This window comes from Drosophila mauritiana, chromosome 3L, assembly GCF_004382145.1.
Source record: "Drosophila mauritiana strain mau12 chromosome 3L, ASM438214v1, whole genome shotgun sequence".
Lineage (NCBI taxonomy): Eukaryota > Metazoa > Arthropoda > Insecta > Diptera > Drosophilidae > Drosophila > Drosophila mauritiana.
Window position 1 is genome coordinate 9,449,645 of NC_046669.1, and position 24,095 is coordinate 9,473,739.

Consider the following 24,095-nt stretch of genomic DNA (forward strand, 5'->3'; position numbering starts at 1 on the left):
TGTATACTAATAATTCCAATATTATGCTTAATAATAAACTAAAAATAAGCTTAATAAGCCTAAAAGGTATTAGGTTAGATATTAAGATATTGATTGAAATGATTTAATGCATATCAGAACGGTTTACATTATTTTTATCTGCAATACATGCAATCTATTTAAAATATTCGATTTTCCCGCAGTGCACGACAGCGGGCATATGGGTAACTGCAAAGAAATACAAAAGAAAACATTTACAAAACTTCCATTTCCGCTTTATGTGGGCAGTATTCGTAGTCGAGCGGGGAAATTGAAAAAAGATAGTTTCACATAAACCCTTGGGCATTTGCCCCCGTCCGCTTTTCCACCCCCTGCACCACCTGCGCCCCCTCCCCACGCATAACTCAAATACAAACATAAATGGCAGAGCTTGCAGGTGGAACATTCCGCTAGTTCGCTTTTGGGCGGCGGAAGTGAGCATTGTTGAAGTTTTGCAAGGTAAATCAAATGATAAAATGAAGATGCAGTCCGAAGTCCAGCAATGCAACAACAACAACAACGGCAGCAACAACAACAAGAGCAGCTGATAGCAACAGTTTTGGGACAACTCAAGGCGAATGGAGCTTTTCACCACGACAGCGACGCCTGCGCTGAAAAAGCACTCAAAGTTTGAGTGAGTTTCTTCATTGTTTACCTATTTCCGCTTGCAAGGCCAAAACGCTTGTTATCGTTCAGTGTTGCCTACTTTTAGGCTTCCACTTTGGTTCGCAATTATCGTAGTCTCCGTTTAGGCTTGGCTTAACCCTTAGCCGGGCCAGCTGGGCTTTTCGCGCTCCTTTAGCGTATGAGTAATTTTTCGCTTATCAACTAATGGACTTTTAATCGTGCGAATCGCGTGAAAGGGTGAAGTGCGGCCACTCTTGACATTATATTTATAAGGCCTTATTGAACGAAGCCCTGCGGCTTGGCCATAAATTTTCCTATCGCCAGACGATCGAAATAGCCGTCAAATAGACCATAATTAATTTGTTGAAATGACAACAATTTCGCACCACATTTCGGATCAATTATCGAGTGCCTGTGAATTGTGACAATCAATATGAAATGAATATTTTCACAACTAATTGAACCCTCTGACGTAGGCAGCTATCGGAAAAGCCCCATTGGAAAGTCCTCTTCTTCGCGCTGGAAAGCTTTGTGTTTGCCCTTATCATTGCTAACTCGCCCCAAAAGTTAACACCCATATGCTGGCGGGTTTTAATCATTATTTGGCACAATTGTACGTCATAAATTTTCAAGTATAAGCCCGCAATCAAAATTATTCGACATGTAGACGTTGGTAAAAATTATGGCCCGTCGATCGGCGCTCAACAAGTGTCACATACACACAAGTTCCTAACAAAACCAAAAGCGATCGATTTTGATTGTCGCCTTTCATTTCAAATGCAAATCAGTCAATTAGAGCGTCGCAGTCGGCCAATTTGCATTGCGTGAATTGCTGGGCTAATATTGGCACTTCCAGCGAGTGCTATATATTTTTAGATAACAAATCAAACGCAATGATATTAATAGATAACGCAACCAATCGCAATCCAGCGGGGGTCCGAAACGTGTCCCTGTGAAGGGTTAAGTGCAGCAAACAGTTAATTAACACTTAGCACATTTAAAACTTTCATGCCGAAACTGACACAGAAACAATAAGCCACAATTACAACATTTTTAAGTAAATTATTTAATAAAATAGAGATGCTTAACGAGTACTCTTCAACATACAAGAATATATATTAACCTTAGATTAATGCGCGATCGCCTAGGATTAACAAAAGTTAATAAAAATTATATAACTACTAGAATACATTTTATATTTCATGCAATAATTATTCTTTTAAAGACAAAGGTTTGGTTCTCTTCCGAATCGATTTAAGAGAAGCCAGTTCAAAACTCTCTTCTCTTCGCCGCCAAATTCGCCGTCGATCGCTTCGGTTAAAAACGTGCTGCGGCAGGAACTGTAAATCATTACGTTCGGAAACGTGCTGCTGCTCGCACGGAAACACAGAAACTGCGGATAAAAGGCGCATAATATTTTGAGAGCTCGCCAAGTTCAAGTTTGCGACGAAACACAGAAAGTCGTAAACCTCGTACGCGAAATATAAGAAAATACAGAGTAAAAAGTATAGCAAAAATATACAAAAGGTTCCACCACCAACGTGCGCGCACGCAACAATAGCAACAACTACAACAAAGAAGCGCCGTTGTTATTGTTGCTCTTTCCTGCCAATTTTTGTGTGTTTCGCCATTGCCCTCTGCTTTATCGTCTGTTGTTTTTATCGACGCGTTCGCTCCCGTGTTCTTTCTCCTTCTCCAGCCAGCGCGCGTGCGTGTGTGTGTGTCTCGCCCCCAAAATATATCGCTCTCCCGCTCTTTCTCCGTTCGATTCGTTTGTTGTCAGCGCCGCGTAAAAATAAAACTAAATTTAAAAAACTAAGAAAAAAAAAAACAAATACCAGGAAGTTGACTCCGCAAGATCAAGGTTGAAGAAAAACCCTTTATGCTAATCAACGAGCTGTGTGTGAGGCACAGTGGAAAATTTTCGAATTTCGCCAAGCGGCGACGTCATCAGTGGTCGCATTTGTTGTTGTTGGCGCCCGTGGCCGAGTAAAAGGTAAAAAAAAAAAATAAATAGTAAAAAGTAGAAGAATACTTCAAGTACGTGTCAATTATAAAATTCACTTCGGTCTGCCTTTATCGTTGTTTTTGCTCTTCTGTCTGCGGCTATTTTTGTGCGAAAAAGATCTTTAAATTGTGGATATTTTGACTTTCTGTCGCATTTCCCACACACCGAAAGAAAAAAATTGATCAAGTGAAGGTTTTTGTTTTTGAAATGAGCAGTTGAAAATACAATATTTATTTCTTATTTATTCGCGCAACCTAAAGGCCTAAAGTAATGTGATATCTAGGACCTTACATAATTATTCAAAAGAGTAGCCAAGTTTTCTCTGTGTAAGAATAAACATTTACTGGGCTTTTTCGCAGTTGGAAAAGTGTCAAAGAAAATGCGAAATTTACTCGGCGGCGAAAACAATTACTGAACTAAATATTGTTTAAATACTTACTGCTTGCTAGCCGGCTGTTGGCTAAGAACTTTTCGGCCCGGTTTCTCAATTGCTGTCGGACAAATTATTAAGCAGCCAGAGGAAATAAATCAAGTCAGGTCCGAGAGCAACTGCAGCATGTGACTGCGAAACTTTGGAAACTGGTTCTATTTTGGATCTTTGGCCAGGGGCGGTGTGGGATTTTTTCCTTTGTGCTCTTGATTTTTGCCGTTTTTTTGTTGTTGTTATGGTTGGTTTTGTTCGACAAGCTAACACAGTTTCAGTTGTACCGGGCACGTAGTGCTACGTTCTCATTTCCCCTTTCCACCCATTCTCCCCTTTCTTTCCTTTTTGCCCCCCTTTCTCCGCCTCCATCAGCGACTGTTTGTCTTCCATTCCCCGCGGCGCTTTATGCTAAGTTTGTCTGCTTTTTATGCAAATTTCCGCAAACAACAAGAGAAACAACAGCGGGCAGAAAGCACCAAAACTCTACTTTTGGGGGAATTCCTGCTATCAGCACTGAGTGTGCTCCAAGTCCCCCGTTGGACGCCTTTTTGACCCCCTCCCCCGCAGGCACCGCGCACCGCATCATCCATTTTGCACAGCACGTGAATCGCTGTTGCACTTTCCCGCCTGCACTGGAAAAAACGTTTACAGCAGTCGTCCAATCCAAGTATTTGGGAACTAAGTTCTATAAAATGTATAGATAATAATAAGGAATGTAAAATAAACAAACCAACTGTTCATAGTTACATAAAGTATCCCCAGATTCATTATTTTCATACAGATAAGCAAAACTAATTCAAACTAATTTGTTGAAAAGTTCTAGTGTAATATAATATTTCATGGAATTTTTAAAATTCCTAAAGAGATTTCTAGATTCTCTTGCAGAAATGCCGGCTTTTTTAGCATGGTCGTCTTAATTTATCTGGATATTCCAAAATTATCATTGAATACTACTGATAAGGACTTTTAACAGTGTTTAAAATGCTCAATGAGTGGCCAACTTCGATGTTGTTACTATTTTGTCGCTGTGTTGAAAGATATTTGTGCTTGGCGCCTTCTAGCTCCAAACGCCCCCGATGCTAGAAATCCACCCCCCACTCCCCCATGTTCCCACTCTGGGGTTTCAGCTGGTGAGTAATGGCTCAATAATTTGGCTTTCCCCGGAATGCCCTCCACCCCCCTCCTATTTTGCAACATCTATGCTGCAGTCGCGACTCGCACACGATAAACACACAATGTTAACTAGAATTTGTTTATCTCAACTTGGCTGGTTATTTTCTTTATTTTTGTGCTGTTTTGCTGTTTCTGCATTTTGTGGGGTTCTTGCCTGATATTTAACCAAAATGTATCATGACGCTTAAAGTTGGGTTTTATTGTTATTGCCCCTTCTGCAGTAGCTATAATTGTTGCTCTGCACTTTTGTTTACACAACTTGTGGGGCGAATCTGTTGTTGTAATTTTGCGTGTTTCGGGTGTAGTATTTATTGTTCCTGCGAACGATACAGAGAATATTTGCTGGGGCCAGCAAATTGAAGTATTTAATAACAGAAGCTGATTTTCAGAAAGAAAACCGGTACCCGGTAAAAGCAAGGGCGTACACAAAGCGATCACCGTCGCCAGAAAATATATAAGGTTTCATGTAAAAATATAAACAAATCAGCATTAAATTAAACTAAAAAAAAAAGAAATGCAATATAAAACCAAGAATGGGAGTATATAATACTTTAAATGCATTTATATTAATGCTCAACTGTGTCTGCATCTTATTTAGTTTGTTTATTTTGCTACTAATTAATGGAACGACAAATAGTCAGCAACACCTAGTTAAACTTTAAGTTATGAACAAAATCATAAAACCTTAACCGAATTGTTGCACAACATTCAGTACTTATTATCGTACGAGAACACCCTTAAGATAAGGCATCTCATTTCGTCACGCTTAAAAATGCACATGAATCATCAGAAAAAAGTCACCGACGACAGTTGGTTAATCAGTCAAAAGCGCATCGGTTCGTTCTGGAAACGATAAAGAAACTAGATCCCCATTTGCTACGCCCATGCCTGGATATTGATATCGGTGTGTGATTTACAAAACCCAAGAAAATAAATATGTGCCGACTTCGTTGCGGCTAGGAAACGCAATTTCTGAAGAAAACCATATACACAATGTAGAGAAAACAGATCGTATTTTTAAAACAGCTGACGAGTATCGAACTTATCGGCAGAAAAAAGAATAAAAACAAACTGCGGGAAAAGTAATTGATTAGGTTTTAAAAACATGAGTTCGTCGTTAAAACCTCCACAACGGTCGTCGATCTCTGGGTCTTTTTGCAGTCAGAGAAGAGCGTTTCGTCACTAGTTGGAGTACAACTGCAATGGCCTAATTGAAATTCGGTTCTATATTTGCAATTGGAATTGGAATTGAGTATCAGCCTTAGGTTTTGTGTGTGCGGTGGAGCGTTGCCAAATGTTTTCATACCGATTCAAATGTCGTGTTTCGCATGCAATTGATTTGAAGCGAAGTGCTTTGAACCTTTGAACAGACGAACAAACTGTCGATCATAAATCCTTCAAGGTCGCACAAAAGTGTCACTCAAGTGGAAAGTTGAACGGTACTTGATAAAAAGTTAGTCCACATACATGAAAATTCCAAAAAAAAAGTTATGTAAAAATGCTCCTATAATTAAATATTTAAAATTCTGTGCCATGTTTGAAACGCTTACCTATGCATTGTGGTGGCTTTATTCAATTAATTAGTACTAATTAAATTTTTTGTACCATTTTTATGGCAATAGGCACGTAAACGCTTTTGTGTACTAATCCACTTTAAGCCATGTGCGATAACCGCAATTATTCGCTAGTTTAGCAGCTACTGTAACCGACACTACTTGATAATATTATATTACGCTTTTAGACAGTACTTTGAATCGCGTTATTCACGCTTTTCAATTGAATTGTAAACTGCACAATTGTGCGATTACTAACCTATTCCAATAAGTGCACTTGAACTACTAGCCATTTGTGTGATTTAAGTATAGTTTATACTAATGAATCGAACTTGGAGGGCTTGGTAATCAGTCTGGGTATCGTTGAAAAGAAATATTTATGATCGGACAAGATTTATGACGGCACTTAAACAATGCGTTTCCAATTATCAAATATATTTATGCACTCATATATTCAGGAATAGTATATGGGCACACTTCTGTTTAATTGCCGGCATCGTTAACGACATTTGGGCAGGTAACCCAGGCATTATAGTATATATATCTCGAGTGCTTTTTAAACTGACATTTATATGTTCGAGTGGGTTCTCGCCGGCGTTTTGTTTTGTTGTGCAAACAATAAAACCGACTTTCCGGTAGAGTTGAGAAATGGCTGTGAGTTCGAAGCGCTTGAGTGCTTTCAAGTTCAATGTCAGCTGCAGTTGCAATTCCAGTTGCAGCTGCCTTTTGCACTGCTGACTGTTGCAATTTGGCCAAGCGAAAGGAACCGGTTTGCAACTTGTTCGGGCAGCACGTGAATGCTAAGTTCTGTGGCATATACCGGCAGAGTAAGTGGTAGGTAGGATTCGTGCAACTGCAGCTGACTGACAGAAACCGGTTGGAACTGGATGAATGTGGTGGCAAAGGGTGTGCAAAAAGAAAAAAAAAAACCCTCGTTTGATAAGGAGACTTCGCACGAGACTCGACTGATAAGACGCAGAATTCTTTCGGCCTATTACATAAGCAACTTCGCTATTTAAAGCCCTCGTTGGCCATATATCATCTATCGGCAGGCGGCTAATTGACGTGTCTTTGGGGTTAAATCAAATCAATTTCGAAAAACGACACATAATAGACAATTTGATAATTTATGTGGCTGCCGTGCGGCAAATCCCATACATTACTGTCAATTGTTTAAACAAACTGGCTGCGCTGCCATCTGAATCGGAATCGGAATCGAAATCGAAATGAATGGGACTGGCTAGCCCAGTGGCCAGATAAGAGCGTTAAAGGTGTAGGCGGTTCTTTTTTGATACCCGCCAACGTATACGTATATACAAACAAATAATTTAAATCAAAATTAAGCCAGACCGTCGTACGATCGATCGTTTGGCGTCATTTCGCCAGCGCACGCTAATGAACCCATAAAATTGATCACCACGTTAATTTTCACTGCTCCCCTTGCACTGCTCCCTTTCGGGCCATGGAACTTTTTGGGGTTTTAAATTGTAACACCTTCGGGTTTTATGGGAACCAGCGACCGCCGTTCCGACCATTTTGTTTGCCTCAAGTGTCTTATAGATTTAAGAGTTATAAGCTGCCACTAATTTTGATAACATGCAACTGACTGCCATCCATCCGTCTGCTTCCCGTGTGCGAGCCATATAAAATGTGTAAATTTATTTGTTTTCCCTTTGGCTACGTGCACTTTATCGTAACGAATTCGGTTAGAATCACGCGATCCCCAATCAATCGCACTAAAAACACAGACCAGTCACCTGAGTTGGTCTAAATAAAAATAGGTCTAGATTGATCTTAAGCTCTGGCTATTTTTGGGTTAAACTCTTATCAGGGTATACTAGATTGTTTAGGATTTTATGGGGGGCTTGGTTTAGAAAAGTTTCCAGTTAATAAATATTATCTCAAACTTGTATATATTTACATAAGAAAATGAGTTGTTGTCCTGCTTAATTAAGTTTTTTATTCTCACGAAACTATTTGCCAGTTTTTAAATATACTTTCGTCTTGGTTAAAATATTGCATCGAATAAATTGTTACCTATTTTGTGAAGTCATTAAGGGGCTAAGTTATTTAGTTAAAATTTAAACGAAATAAAGTTCGTAGAAAACAACAGGTGAAACTCAACTAAATTACTGAAGTTGAAGCTTCAAAAAGTTGAGATAACAAGCACAAATACCAATAATAAACGAAGCAATTTAGGGATTTATCAAGAATACCCAAAGGCAGCGCCAAATGATGGAATGGGTGTTCAAATATTTATACAGCAACCTTGGAGGAGCTTCCGCTCGAATTCAGCCATTGATCAACTTTGAAATCCTTTTATTAGTTAATAGCGTTTACCGTAACATGCCACCCACTTTTATGCAGACGCGAGGCAATATCAAGGTTGCCAAAAGCCAAAGTTTTGTTTGCCAACCAACTTAACTTTAATCCATGGTCAGACCGAGGGAGACACATCAGTTTTTATCGAGGAACATATGGCAAACAAGGCGGAATATCCAAGGCACAAGGCACACGAAATTCACGAACCGCTCCCTCCAAAGACCAGTCACATTTTCTTACATAATCAACGCGACGAAGTGAAAATTTTGTGGGTTGGCAGAGGAAAGCGCTAATAGGACGGGCTAAGTTAAGCACGAGACTCATGTTGGATTGTCTACGCGATATACGATACGAAACGAAGCGCTGCTCCTCACTCACAGACACGGATACAGATACAGATACAGATACAGATACAAACCCAATACACGCAAACACTGGAGCGATGAGGGCGTTTTTTCGCAGTTCGTTGATACTTCGGTTGGCGGCGGCTCATTTTTCAAGCGTTCTTGGCCGCAGAAAGAAGCTCACATAAATCAGCGCATTCGCAGCCGCAACAGGTTCACACGGCATTCGTTCGCCACGGAGCAAGCCTCGTCGGATTCGAGTGTCCTGAATATCGCGTATACGCCCCAGTGGCCAGCTGTTCGCGATTGCCAGCCGTCGTGCAAACCCATGGCCAGCCAGCCGGTGCCGCTGCCTAATTGAATTTGTGTAACTCTTGTTGTGTTGTTCACTACACCAGTTGGCCATTCTCCAGTCGTCCTGCCAGTTCGCCGCTACCCAACAAAGAAGGTGCCTGCCTACTTAGTTATTACCTACTGCATTATTAAGGACCTGCGGACACGTAACATTTAACACCGGACTCCTGGGCACAATTGTGTTTGTGTTTGTTTCGCTTGATTGCCGTTTAGGTTCAACGCTTGCCACGCCCCAAATCGAAAGGGCTGCTATATCTTTACGAATGGGCGGGGCGCCCATTATGAACGTAAATTATGGCTTCAATTTCAGTCAGATGACAGTGTGTTTTACGAAACTATTAAATAGATCGGAGATTGTCAATAGAAACATTATAGAGGAGTAATAAGGAGTTAATAAAAACAGAACAACTATATCAGAGAAGCAAAGAAAATTCAAGATCGGAATACCAAAAAAGGGAACAGACTGTTTAAAATTTAGAACGCAGTTCTTTCGAAAAACCTACTATGACAATTTTTCTAAGTATTTTTTTGCTCACTTATTGCACGTTTAATTCGATAAGATGGCGTTTAGTCATATCGCAGTCAATTGTGCTAAAGTTAGTCATGTGACACACGTGTTTAAAAATGAGAAATTGTATTATAAATATTATTGAAAGATACGGAACTGATGTAATTATTACAATATTGATTTAATAGCAGTGTGCAGTGTTTTTTCACTAGAAATGTAGATTCAGATCGTTAACTGAGCGATCTGATCGTCAAAGAATACCGCCTTGGGGCGTCGATTGCCACATTCAGTGCCCCTCGAGCTTCCGAATAATAATTGAGTGCTCAAATAACGCAAATTGATCAAGAGCCGTCAACGAAAGTCGCGTGCTTAATCGACCCCGCCCCCTCCGCCGCCCTTTCCCCTTTGCCCCTTTCCCATGCGTGTGGCTGCCATTTAACTTTAATTGAGTCGCGTCGAATGGTTTTTATTGCGCTCGGTACTTATATTTTCGTTCAATTGGCCTCCTTAGCAGTGACAAAAAATAAAAACACACACAAAAACCAGCAACACTCGAAGTTGTTTATTAATGAAATTGCGTTCCATCCACGCCATCCTCGTCTGTTTCGAATTTTCTTTATTTCTCATTTTATTTATTAATTTTTGGTTTTTTTTTTCTTTTTTGTTTTCAGGGCGTTGAATTCGCTGCCCCGAATGCAGAGATTCTTGGAGCATCCACAGTGGCCGCAGCAAATAACCAAGCCCACCAGCACACCGATGCCATTGCATTGCCTGATCATCAAATAGCCGCATTCAAGGAATCCCATATCTTAGGATTGGATCTAAATTAAACGAAATCTTTAACAAGCAACACTCAAGATGAGCTTCAGTTCGGCCAGCGGCAGGGAGAATAATGTCCGCAAATTATCCTTCCTGGGCTTCAATACCAAAAAGAAGGTGAGTAATAAATATAAATATATTATATTCATATATAATATATAATAAAACCTGAGCTGATCTCGGATCAGCATGGTGTGCCCAAATAAATATTAGCTTGAAAGAAAGATAGCAATAATAGTGCTTTTTACTGCAAATTACTTAAGTACTTTCACCAGATCTTAGTCGCATTTCCTATGTATCGAAAGGTTAGCTATTAATAATTCGTACTAATGTATGGGTAATTAATTAGGCAAATGTTTGAGTGAGCTCATACTACGATTGATGATGATGATCCCGATAAAACTTTTACCCAGTCAAGGTTCTCCACAAACGATTCTGCTATTGTAATCCAAGCATACGTATATATATAAAAAAGTGGATATATAAATGTACTGCCGCTGGTAGTTTTCCATTAAATAAATCACTTTTTTAAATGTGCTGTTTTTTTTTTTTTAATTTTTTTGCCATTGCGAATTTGTAAATAATTCAATTGCTGGCCCACACGGGTAATGTCAAGTAATTGTTATTGATTTTTTTTTGTTTTTTTGTGGTTTCTGCCATTTCGCAGTTGTTTACTTTTCTACACATTTCCGGAGTGTGTCCGTAGTTTGGGGGCACACCGGCAAAAATGCCCGCCAGCTAGCAAGTGACACAATTTGGAAACCAGTTTCCAGCAAAACGATGTCGGTTTCATTTTCAATTTCAATTTCGATTTCGATTTCGATTTCAGTTTCAGTTTCGTGTGCTCGAGTGCTCCGGCAGTAGATCAGTGTGCCTAATCATGCATTCATTCATGCCAAAGTGTCGCTTTTGTGCTCGCATTTTAGCCCGCATTACGTATACGCAGTGTGTGGCTGGAGGGCGACAACAAGTTGTCAGCTTAAAGGCTAAACGCTAAAAGCGTCGAAGTAAACGCATTTTAATTGTGCAACTGGCAGCAGACAGTCGTTGGCAATAACGGTAACAGGAAGCTAGCTAGACACTCAGCGCATTCAAATGAAGCGCACACAACGCTTATATTTACACTCACCAACACAGAACGGGAAATCGATAGTCGTGGTCAAGGCCGTTGCTTTAGCACTCACTCTGACACTGACAATGAAAAGTAATAGTACGACGGAATTGTAGTCGCAATCAATTCATTGACACCTGGCCAGGTGAAAGCATCAAGTTGCAGTAGCCGTGGGAGCAGCAACCTCAATTAACTTAATTGCACCACTAAGTATGCCATGATTTGGGTGGAACATTCGCATTGGAATGATCTAGTAAACACGTTCGAAATGAGCCTGCATAGTATGCACTTTCAAACATAGAGAAAACTTAAATCTTAAAAAATATATTTTTATACATACAGCTGTGTTCAAAAAAAAACATATATAATATGGTTATTAGTAACGTTAAAAGTGCATAAAGAGTCATATTTTCTTTCTTATTCCGCTGTTAATATGTGTACAACATATATTTGGCTCCTAATTTAGTAAGCTAGTGTTACGCATTGATTTATAGCCCACATAAATTTTTGGCATTCATCAAATGTGCTGGTATCATCAAAGGATATACCCCCCCATCGATACCCATTAAATATTTATTACATATGGCAACAATCAATCAATTATTGCTCCTGTCATCCATCGCAATCCATTTGATGTTAATGGTCTTGCATAATTCAGGTTGCCCAAGGATGAACTCTCTCATCTTGAGCGCTGCACTGTGGAGGCATATAACTCAATTAGCCATTACAACTCGCCTGTTATCGTTAATTACCCAAAACACACACGCGTTCATACAAACATACATATATGGGTGGCCAGCTAATGAGCCCTAATGTACTGGCATGCTGTTCAAAGTGCCATCAAGTGAATAGATTTTTGTGCATGGCGAAAAAGGAGCGAGCTTTTTTGCACATACACACACAGACAAACGCCCCATCTGTGTGGGGGCCATACACAAAACACCAAGTGTTGGCCTTGAGCGGCCTTGACCATCATCGGGAGGTCCTGTGCGCGCAAAAGCTTTGCCATTAATTATGCACTGGTGTGTGGGTGGGGGTTACGACCAACAATCAAAACAAAAAAATGCTGAGCTGTCAAAGCTTTTGGCCTGCTTCAAAGCTTTCTGCGTCGAAAACTGCATTCCGATTTACGTCAGCAGCAGTGGCATCCTGGTGGATAGTGGGTGGGTGGATGGGTGATGGCACATAGTAAAGCCCGTACGCCGTGGCGGCCCTGAGAATCAGCTGAGCGTGGTCGAAACGCTGCAGCGCTGCCAGCTGAGCGGCCTGTTCTACCGTTATACGCGCGCTTTTGGCCAACGCCTGCGCACTGGGCCAGAAAAACAGGTAACAGCAGCAGCAGCAGCAGCAGCAGGCACAAGCAGCATGGCCCCTCATTTGCTGGGCAGCCTTCCCAGACAGCGGAGCTGGCCAATATTTGGCCTCAGAAAATAGATATTTATATATATATATATATACTCTACTCATAACTCGCGGGTCAAAGTGCAACAGGCAAAAAGGATTTTGCGCGAGGGAAAACCCCAATTACCCAACTAGCAAACGTGATCGAAAGTTTTGCAAGCCAAATAGGAGCCCTCAAGGTAATGCGGAATAACTAGTCTAGCTTGTTTGATCTATAATGTTAATCAAAAACGCACGCACACAAACTTTTCAAGAGCACACAACCTTGAAATTTGTTTCAAAAGAGCACACACAACCGGAGCGGAAAATGGGAAAAGCCTTTTCACATTCGAGTGCTGTCCCTTTTTTTTGGAAAATTATTAGTCGAAAAGTTGGCAGATGGGCCCAACAAGTGAGCTGGGCCGTTTAGTGTGCCACAGGCAAGCAAACTCCAAGATCCCTTGTATAGATACACATACATATACGACTATGAATTCCGGAGGAAATTCGTTTTGGGTGTTGCATACTTTTTGGGGCAATAAAACGGCTCAGCGGCAGTGAAAAACACACAGAAATGTTACGGAAAATGTTACCCAAGCGACAGGAGTCCACCTCCCTGCACACACACGTGTGTGTCTGCGGTTACAAATACACATACATATACATTTTAAGGTGTTTTTTCTTTTGTGTGTGTGTATGTGGCATCTTAAAAATTACCAATAATAACCGAGTTTCATTTCGGTTTGCCGGATTGATGAATGATTGACTGCTTGATGGGGATTTTGCGGTTTCGTGTTTCCAATTTGTTGGCATTATAAAAACGTTGAGAATTATTTAGCAGCTCATGCATTATTTACTCTCCATCACACCTGTGCGGTGAAACAAGGGTTTTCACTGAACTTCGTCCTTAAGGTAGAAAACTTTGATGGGTTTTAATTTAAGTTTTGTACAAGTTTCGTGCATTGGAAGTTGTATAAGCCGCTTAGTGTCGCAGGTTTTAGTGCAGGGGGCAACCTTTTAAATAATTTAAATGTTTTTAGTTCATGGGCATTTTATGGAAAATATTTTTCTTAATTGAATGTAAAGTAAACCAAGATATAGTTATACACAACTGCTAAGAAAACCTTTCATTTTCTTATGAAATAATTTACTTCATCAAAAGAAATTCCCATTAAACCCTTTCCATTACCCAAATCATTTCCGGTACAGTTCTTCATGTTCTCACTTCACAAAATTCCTATAAAATTCAGCACATTTCCTGGAAAATGTTCTATTCATTTTTGGCCGCAGGATAATAAATAGTGTAGGCTTTAGCTATTTATTGCCAACAGCTAACTCACACACAATGGCAACCCACACACACACACACATATAGAATGGCATCCACTGACCTTGAAGTATGCAACACTTTTCTATTGTGCGAAGCTGTAGTGTGTGAATATATAAACGTTTAGTGGGTGAGCAGCATTGTCAGCATGATTTCCCATCACCAGATTACGTATACGACGCTTTAACGCCAGTGCCTTTGACCAGTTTAACCTTTCGCACGTGTCCGTCTCGGCGCGCCCCTTGCCCCGTGCCCCGTGCCCCGCACCCTGACCCTTGACCCGCCGGCGGTCTGTACCCACTTTTCCCCGTCGCTCTGTTGCTTGTGCGAGCATTTCCGCTGCGGAATTCACATTAAATTAATACAGATACACACAAACGCACACACACACACACTATTGCGAGCAGGCTGTCAGACAAAAGCGAATATAGAAGCATCGTTAATTTGTGCAAACAAACAAAAAAAATGGAATGGAAAAAATAACCTAAGTGCGTAGGAAAAACGGGCCACCAAAAATCAACCAAATTATGCAGAGGCCATGGACAAAAACTCGACAGCTGCAAACAAATAAAAACTTTTGTGTATACATGCATAAATATATCCCCAACTCAAAGTCAGAAGTTAAATGTAAAGTTAAACGGTTACTGTTTTCCCAACATTGGCACGCTTTTTATGGCCATGTTAGTTATGGTCAAATGTTGGACCTCCATAAAGAGTTCAAAAAATATTTGCGATAAAGCCAAAGAGGAGAAAACATTAAAATTTGGAAATTTATTGTTTAAACCTCGCTATTGAACAGGCAATAAATGGAAATATTTTAAAGATATTATTATTACTATTATTGATCAATTTAAAAGTGCCAAATCACATGGAATCTATTTTTTCTATGTATTTTAGCCTGCACATTAGCCTGCACACCCGACTTTCCTTTTGGCAACTCAAACAGTTTTCCAATAAATACAAAGTTATACGCGATATACGCCAGCGGACTAACTTTTAATCTGCTGTGCGGGCCAAGTGTAAAAACTTAGTCACCGACGATGACAACAACAGTTGGCAAGTTGCAGCTAGCAGCAACTCGCAAAATCTTAACAAGTTTCGCTTTAGCCGCAATTTGATTCAATTTGGCAAGTTGGACAAAAAGTTGTTTAGGCCACGAGCATTCAACTTGCTTATGACTTGTAAGTCACGTGCTGCCGCTCGCTTGCCGCCTCGCAGATGTCAAATCACATCAGAAACATCCGCGAACTCGGCTCAACTTATTGTTGCCCCCACATGGAAGGGGGTACTGCCCCCCACTTGGAGTGGGAAGTCTCGGTTTCTAAACTGCTTACACGCACGCCCAGCTTTGCGGGCAAACTGACGGCATGACGGTGACGGTGACTGTGACTGTGTCTGCTCACAACGCTTGTCAACCGACTAGGTGCATCGGGTTCTCAAGGGGGGCACTTCTCTAAAATAGGAACAAAATAAGAAGAACGCATATGCTTGTGGAGCTCAGAATGGGTTATGCAAATGGGAAGCAAAATGCTGTGGAAGTCAGAAGGTGGAAGCAATTCATGCGAACATCTATCAGAACACTTACATAAACATTTGATCTTAAAGGGTGGATTTTTTTAACTTTAATTTATGTTTATGTTGTATTGATTTAAAAGGTAATCAAGTTTTATAATCATGTTCAATCACAAGACAAGATGTTTTATAAGAAAGCTTTCAATTAAGTTAGCCAAAGAGCAAGGAAATATGTATATACAGGCTGTGCTTTAAAAATCATCTGCTAGAAGCATTACATAACATTAATTTTAGCGTCGTCCAAATATTATGTTTCGCTCATTTTCGCCACCAAAATATCCACTTTGGATGATCTCATGGGGCTTCTAATTCCTTGGCCAGCTACTGTGTGCATTTCGTATGGGAGTAGTATGACCCGTGCATACTCATTTAGCTCCACTCCGGAATGCTAAACAAACAACAACGAGAATTGACAGCTCAGACGCCGGGGAGGCGGGGCAGTGGGCGTTGGGCGTGGCAGGTCGGTGGGGCTGAGGCCAGAACATACCATCGATTATTTGTGATAAGCAACGCTGACATGCTGCACAAAGTGCGACGTTCTGTTACCTGAACGATGGGTGGGTGGGCAAATGGGTGGTGGTGCTGGTGGTTCTGGTCGCTCGTGGGCGGTTTGGGGGCTTATGCGGCCGTTACTTGTAGCCACATTATGATGGGCATCAAGCTAATGGCTGAATGACAAAATACTTTTACTGCCAGCCGCCTGTACGTATCTGTAAATCAGCAATGGCAACAACTTCATAATGATCAGCAAAGTCAGCATTGGTATGAAAGCCATTATGGGACAACTTAGTGTTTATCGATTAATTAACGTAACACGGCGCGTTACGCTCCAGCTTATCACATGCAAACGCCAACCACCCACAGACACTTGGTCGTTGGTCTTCCTCGCCAGCGGCTGCCAGTCGGTGGACACATGGACGTTCCCACGTGCAGGCTCTCAGCGTTATTAAATTTTAGTCTATTTATAAACACAAACTGTAACTCTGTTTACCTTTTTGTTTCCGCCCTTATCTGCCCCAGGGCTTATCAGGAAGTGAATGTAATTGTCAAGGATACGCTCGCCCAGTGTATTAAAGTTGCCATCAAATATTCAACAGCTGCAAACCTGACCGGCAAGCGGTAGTCCTTCGTCAACCCGAGGGACCCAATCGCATTTAGTTAATTCCATTTGTATTTATGTACCTACATCTGAGCATACGATAATTTCCATGTTTACTGAGTAAACAGGACTAAGAAAACACTCGAGCACCTTAATCTCTCGAAGAGTAGTCATTAAAGCAGAGAATATACGAATAGAGATGTTGACTAGTTGAATGTTAATATATATACAAATTAACTGAAAAATAAACATTTAAGGTCTAATTTAATTGATAATGAGGGTGAAATGAAAAGTATATGTTGAATAGATTTGTTTCGATGTCATTTCTCAGAAATGTCGGAAGAGGGAAAATCGAATTCACGGCAAACTCTTCAGTGATTTTCAATAAGTAATTTAAGATTTTTCCGATATTTGTAATTTGATAGCCACAAAACAATTGGCAATAATTGGGTTTGCTTGCTTGCCGCTCGGGGCGAAGAAAAATATATATATTTTTCCTTTGCCAAATGATGTTGATATTGATGTTGATGATGATGATTGCGAGAAGTGCGCAATCAATGCCTTCGTCACTATGGAAATCAATTGAGATCGATTAAAACCAATTAAGAACGACGCCCAGTGAATCCAGTTTGATTCTCATCCGCCAAATGCCCGGGTTATTATGTTGGAATGTTTGGCTGTCAAAGGCCCTCAAATGCGTGCGATCGCACTTGATGGTAAATGGCAGATGATTAATGTGCGCAGACCAACGTTTGCTCCCCAAAGTGTTCATTCCTCTCGCCCCTCTAAGTGTTTTCCACGGATCGTCAACATGACGAAAGACGAAAGACTCGTGACGAGGGACAATAATGCTGCGAGTCACATGACTCGTCTGACTTTGTTTTCCCCTATAGATTCTTAATTGAAAAGTATTTGCGACGACTTGACTCATGCACAACGTGACCAAACGCATGAAAACAATTGAGTAACTACAATTGGTATATTTGTTTGCTTCTTTTTTGTGTTTTGCAGTCTGGCAATGAGGATCCCGACGAGGTGCTGCTGGACTCGGAAATGGACAAGGTCTTTGCCGGCAACAGTGCGCGCAAGGACAAGTTCGATGTAAACACCTTCCAGGACAACTCCCAGCTGCCCATTGGATCCCGCAAGAAGAATAGCAGTAGGTGCCCTTCGTATTAACATAATAACATTTCATACTTACGTATGCATATCTGCAGTCCGCACAAACGATCTGAACATCGAGGAGGACTCGGAGTACGAGAGCCAAACGGAGCCTTTGAACAATGCACAAAACTATGATGACATCCCCGAGGACTTCCCGCTAGTCTCAGAGAGAGCCGGACACGGCGATCACTCGGACAACTCGGTGGACGAGAAGCACGTCCAGTTTGGCGGCAAAAAGAAGATCGTCGTCACCCCGCCCAGTTTGAGCTATGATGAACAGCCCACGGATCAATCGCACGAACGTAAACGCAGAAGAAGGTAAATATAATCGAAATGTATTTATATTGTATGAAAGACACAATAAATTAGCTAAATAGAATCAAACTCATGAACAACACTGCGTATACGTAATGCGGCCTTCACAAGACCCTTTGAGGCAACATTACGTATACGCAACGTACTTTTGACCCTTCTATGCAATGCCTGTAGAAAATAATATTAACTTTAAACTTAAATTTTAATATGAAATATACTTACAGCCGCCATCAGTATTATAGACAACGTAAATTCTCACATCAGGACAGCGTGGAACCCAAAAACAAGCTCGAGGAAAACGGTGATGCAGGTGCGCGTCGCATCTCTGTGCAGCCTGAGGACACGGCATTGGAGGTAGGAACACACTGAACCCTTAGTCCAGTTAACGATGCCCTCCAAGAACCCCACCCCCACTAACCGTAGTTGAGATCATCTAACTAAATCAGCTATTGTGTCTCTCCAACTCTCATTGCTAACCCACAAAACATACGGATGCACCTGTAGACAAATGGCCAAATGCCGGCTAAACAGGTTGACCATCTTATCCTTGGCCGTGCCCTTAGCCCCAATGAACAGATCCTAAATGAAAACCCGAGTTCTAGATCTAATCTCTTGTTTCTCCCCCACTTATAGGAGGCTGATCTTAACGAGCTGAGATCACATCGTTCGGACGACCCGCGTGCCCTGCGCCGCCATAAGATCCATCACTCATCCATCAAGTTGCGCGAGTTGCCCCAAATAACGATTTCCCCCTTCACCAACAAGAAGCCCGAGGTGGACCATAGTCCTCATGAGGTCAGTAAAGGGATTCCTATAGTATCTTAAATTTTTATTTTATATTAATACCCATTGCAAATAGATCTTTGTGCAATTGGATGAGCTCACGGGCGTGGGCGAGGATCGCGAATGGAAGGAGACGGCCCGCTGGATCAAGTATGAGGAGGACGTGGAGGAGGGCTCCGATCGCTGGGGCAAGCCCCATGTTGCCTCCCTCTCCTTCCACTCGCTGCTCAATTTGCGTCGCTGCCTGGAAACGGGCGTTGTCCTGCTCGATCTCAACGAGAAGGATCTGCCTGCCGTGGCCTATCGCGTGGTGGAACAGGTGAGTTATCTTTTTACAAAATATTCTTCGATTTAAGTAATTTATTCAAATATTAAACCTTATCAGATGGTGATCGAGGACCTGATTGACATCAACGACAAGCCATCGGTGATGCGTTCGCTGCTCCTGCGCCATCGCCATGTCAACGAACACCAGGGTGTGCTGCCCTTCACCAAGAGGAAGTACAACAGCTACACCAGCCTGCAGGTGAGATCTACCTCTATGCCAATATCCAATCATCCAAATGGTTTCGCTAACACCTCCGACGCCTTCTTGTCATTCTAATATCGTATTATCCAACCATTTTATCTTCTGACATCATGCCTGTACGCTATAAATAATTGGCTTTCAGTGACAATTGTGACAAAAGTTTGTTAATTCCCATGATCGTGGTTCATTATCTTCTTGTCTATTTCTGCCATCTCATGACTCACAACTCGTACACCAAAAACATCAACAATAATAATAACGACAACATCGACAACAACAGCAACTTATACCCAAATCGGTAATGAACAGCTAAATTGTATATAGACATGATCGTACAAATAACTTAACTAAACGCCGCTTTGTCCAAACGTTTGTGTATCTCTTCAATTTCTTTCTTTCTTGTGCGTTAATTGATTTTTTTCGCCACAAAAACCAAATCAAACACAAAACGTCCTGCACTCCGAAAAAACAATAGTTTCTTTGGATGGGTGCGGACTCCTCCCACCAGCCGTATCAGCAGGCGCAGCCACCACCTCGCAACCTGGCCAAGGCCAGGAGGAGTATCTGCGTCACCTCCAGTGCTCCGCCCACGGCGGCGATGCTCAACGTGGCCACAGCCACCGCTGCAGCGGCAGCTATTGATCACCGACGCCACTCGACGATGTCCTACCTGGGTGTAATGAACTAGAACCCCCTAAGACTCCCCGCCTTTCGTACTCCGCTCCACGAGCTAGGGAATGAAACCAAAAAGTAGGGGTGGGCCATGCTGTGGATGCAGATAAAAGGGAATGAATCCTATTCACAGATGGTTGAAGTGAAAACAAGACTTTAAATCATTAGCATAAAAATTAACTGACTATACAATCATTGAGTTTTCGATTAGCAGTAGCTTCAGGTTAAGTTTGTGGGATTGGTAACCAATATTTTAATATGGCTTCATTCCCTGGCTTAAACGGAGTCGAAAGCAGCCGAAATGCGCTTATAGAACTCGCGATGTTTCTTTTTAGCCCCACCACGTTTTAGCCCAGTTCCGTAGCCCTTCTCCCCTTTAGAACCACTGTTTTTATGTGTGCTCTCCACCTCCACGATTGGCAAGTTCTCAATTGTGATTGTGACTGTGTTGTTCAAGTACCTTAGATCCCTTCCATTCGCTACTCTAGACTCTACTGCTGCCCTAGACCGCACTCTGTTCTACTATATAATTAATATTGTAGTTCTGTTCAGTTGCACGACTTTGTATCGAGTGTTTTGGCACCAGCTTTGCATGTGATGCTTGCTATATGTTCCCCAGTAGATAAAGCATTCTTAAGATTTTACCCTACTTAAATTTAAATTGAATGTTCCACAGAATTTGTCTGGCACGGATGACAAGAAGATCAAGATCATGCCGGCCGCCGAAATCGGAGGCAGCAAGCGCAGCAATGAGCTCAAGATCGACATGAAGGACGATATGTACTCCTCGTCACAGGAGGATCTCAAGAAGCTGCAGAATGACACGATCCTCAAGAGGATTCCAGCGGGTGCTGAAGCCACCACTGTGCTGGTAAGTCATACATATATTTTGTTTTAAAAAAAGTGTTACATTTACTTATCATACAATTACTTTAAACCCAAAGGTTGGTGCCGTAGAGTTCCTGGAGCAGCCCACCATTGCCTTTGTCCGTCTGTCGGAGGGTGTTCTGATGCCCACTTTGACCGAGGTTCCTGTCCCAGTGAGATTCATGTTTGTTCTTTTGGGACCTCGTAACTTCGACTTGGACTACCATGAAGTGGGTCGTTCCATCTCCACGCTGATGGCTAACGAGCACTTCCACTCCATTGCCTATAAAGCTGATGATCGCAAGGATCTCCTATCAGCCATCAATGAGTTCCTGGACGATTCTATCGTTCTGCCGCCCGGTAATTGGGATCGCCACGATCTCTTGCCCTTCGAGGAGTTGAAGGCCAAGAAGGATTGGATTCGCACACGAAAGATCAAGGCACTGCAGGTGAAGCGAGACAGTGAGATGATTAAGATTGGTAAGGATGAGGAGAAGGCATTGCTGGAGAAGCAAACCCTGGGAGCTATTGGATTCACGATTGGTGGAGGAGATGGTGGTGGTGATGGCGACTCCGATGATGACAATGGCCGAAAAAAGAAGAAACCAAGTCCGCTGGAGAAAACTGGACGTCTGTGGGGTGGATTGAGGAACGATCTGAAACGCAGAATGCCCATGTACAAGAGTGACATACTAGATGGCCTGAACACCGAAACCCTGGCTGCCACCATCTTTATGTACTTCGCTTGCCTCTCAACGGCTATCACATTTGGAGGTCTCGTTTCCGCTAAGACAAACAGCTGGATTGGTATCTCAGAGACGCTGATCTCGTGCTCCCTGGTGGGCATTGTCTTCCATTGTCTGTCCTGCCAACCACTCGTGATCATTGGAACCACCGGACCACTGCTTCTATTCGACGAAGCCCTCATGGTGTTCTGTACGCAACATGAATTCGATTTCTTGTCCTTAAGAGTTTACGTCGGAGTATGGTTGATAATAATAGCCCTGACTGTATCCGCCTTCGAGGGCAGTGTGTATGTTCGTCTGCTAACGAGATTCACACAGGAGATATTCTCGGCTCTGATTACGCTCATCTATATTGTGGAAACGTTTATGAAACTGATTTCCATCTACAAGGAAAATCCCCTGCTTTCTGACTACAATCTCCCTCCGCCGACGTTGGTCGCCCACGAACATGCCACCAATGGAAGCCTACTCAATGCGACGGCGAGTGTTACAGCGAATATTACGCAGATGGTAATGAACATCTCGACGACAGCCATGGCCATTGGTCCACCACCATTGCCCAAGAATCAGCCGAACACCGCTTTATTCTGCACCATCCTCACATTGACCACTTTCGTGGTTGCCTACTACCTGAAGCTCTTCCGTAATTCCCACTTTTTGGGTCGTAATGCTCGTCGTGCTCTCGGCGATTTCGGTGTACCAATCTCCATTGCCATATTCGTGCTGGTGGACTACCTAGTGCCGGCTGTGTACACAGAGAAACTAGTGGTTCCGGAGGGTCTGTCGCCCAGCGATCCCTCCAAGCGCGGCTGGTACATCGGTTTCGATACCTCATCCACGTGGATACCATTTGCTTGTGTAGTACCTGCCCTGCTCGTCTATATTCTCATCTTTATGGAGTCACAGATCTCAGAGCTGATTGTGGACAAGCCTGATCGTGGCTTAAAGAAGGGTTCTGGTCTCCACTGGGATATTGTGCTGCTTTGCCTGCTCAACTGCGCCTGCGGAATATTCGGAATGCCCTGGCATTGCGCCGCCACTGTAAGATCGGTGACTCATGTGTCCTCCGTCACCATTATGTCACGGTGAGTTCAAACGGTCGTCTATTATTAACAGAGCAATTTTAAACTAATTTCATATTTCGTTGAACAGCACCCACGCTCCTGGTGAATCGCCCAGGATCGTTGATGTCAAGGAGCAGCGCCTGTCCGGATTCTTTGTGTGCCTGATGATTGGACTTTCGGTGCTGATGGCTCCGCTTCTTCGGTTGATACCCATGGCCGTGCTCTTTGGAGTCTTCTTGTACATGGGAGTGGCCTCCATGAGCGGAGTGCAGTTGTTCGAAAGGTGAGAGCTTTGAATACGAATCTCAATATGAATATATATAATAATATCCATTTTCTATGCTACAGAATAAGACTGTATTTCATGCCGGTCAAGCATTATCCACCCACACCATACGTGAAGCGATTGCGTCCTTGGAAGCTGCATTTGTTTACCACCATTCAGGTGCTGTGCCTGGTACTCCTCTGGACTGTGAAGTCGTCCCAGTTCTCGCTGGCCTTCCCCTTCTTCCTGATCATGATGGTGCCCATACGGCAAAATTTGACAAAATTCTATAAGCCAGAGGAAATGCAAGCGGTAATATATTTCAAATCAAATTTTAAGAACATTTTAATTAGTGGTTTTGCTCTTTTTCAGTTGGATGGCAGCGAGATGAAGAAGAACGACGACGACGAGCCCGATTTCTATGAACAAACCAACTTACCAGCATAGGATTGCATTGTTGGGAACTTAATTAGTGTTAGATTGAAAGTATTAAAGCCAAGCCAAGTTTTACGCTGGTCCAAAAACAAAATCACAATAGCAAAAGCAAGAAAAAACAAAACTATAACAATACAAATACAAATACGATATATTTGTTGCGACATTCTGGTGTGAAAGCGTTAACGAACTACCTGCAATTAGTATTTAGAGACAAGCCACACACAAATCTACACACACACCTGAATAACCCAGAGCATATATATAGCATTATACATATTTGTATAATATATTTGCGGGGTCTGCACTTTGTGATTGAAAGCGGTTGAAGCTGCAGAAGAAGGCGGAATCGTGTACCTAAATTGCAACTGAAATCAAGAGACAAATTAGATTATTAGCCAGAATGACTTGGTGGAGCAGAGAACAAAAATCATATTTTTGAGGCCAACAAAATCGGTTGCTGGTTTATCAAATGTTAGGATCGTTACCTCTGACTTGTCAGAATTAGACAAATATCCTTCCCACGGAAAGGAGCGTCACACATTGATTGCATCACACGCAAAGGAAACCAACGAGAGGAACAAGCTATTAACTCGGTTGGACACTCGCATGTATT

General features: G+C 42.1%; 1 protein-coding gene across 3 annotated transcripts; it reads left to right on the forward strand.

The window, feature by feature from the left end:
• Positions 1-1,988: 1,988 nt before the first annotated feature.
• Positions 1,989-23,813, forward strand: LOC117139704 (anion exchange protein 3). Of its 3 annotated transcripts, XM_033302216.1 has the most exons (14): positions 1,989-2,641; positions 10,003-10,267; positions 17,651-17,798; positions 17,857-18,121; positions 18,343-18,472; positions 18,752-18,913; positions 18,978-19,220; positions 19,287-19,427; positions 19,906-20,106; positions 20,779-20,973; positions 21,047-22,800; positions 22,868-23,062; positions 23,128-23,356; positions 23,417-23,813. In XM_033302216.1, exons 2-14 carry the CDS (start codon positions 10,190-10,192, stop codon positions 23,489-23,491), a joined length of 3,816 nt encoding a protein of 1,271 aa, XP_033158107.1. In that variant the 5' UTR covers positions 1,989-2,641; positions 10,003-10,189; the 3' UTR covers positions 23,492-23,813. The 3 variants fall into 3 exon arrangements, with proteins under 3 accessions (XP_033158107.1, XP_033158109.1, XP_033158108.1); XM_033302218.1 differs by lacking the exon at positions 19,906-20,106 and having other exon boundaries at positions 23,417-23,509; XM_033302217.1 differs by lacking the exons at positions 1,989-2,641; positions 10,003-10,267 and adding an exon at positions 12,735-12,841 and having other exon boundaries at positions 23,417-23,509.
• The last annotated feature ends 282 nt before the right edge of the window (positions 23,814-24,095 follow it).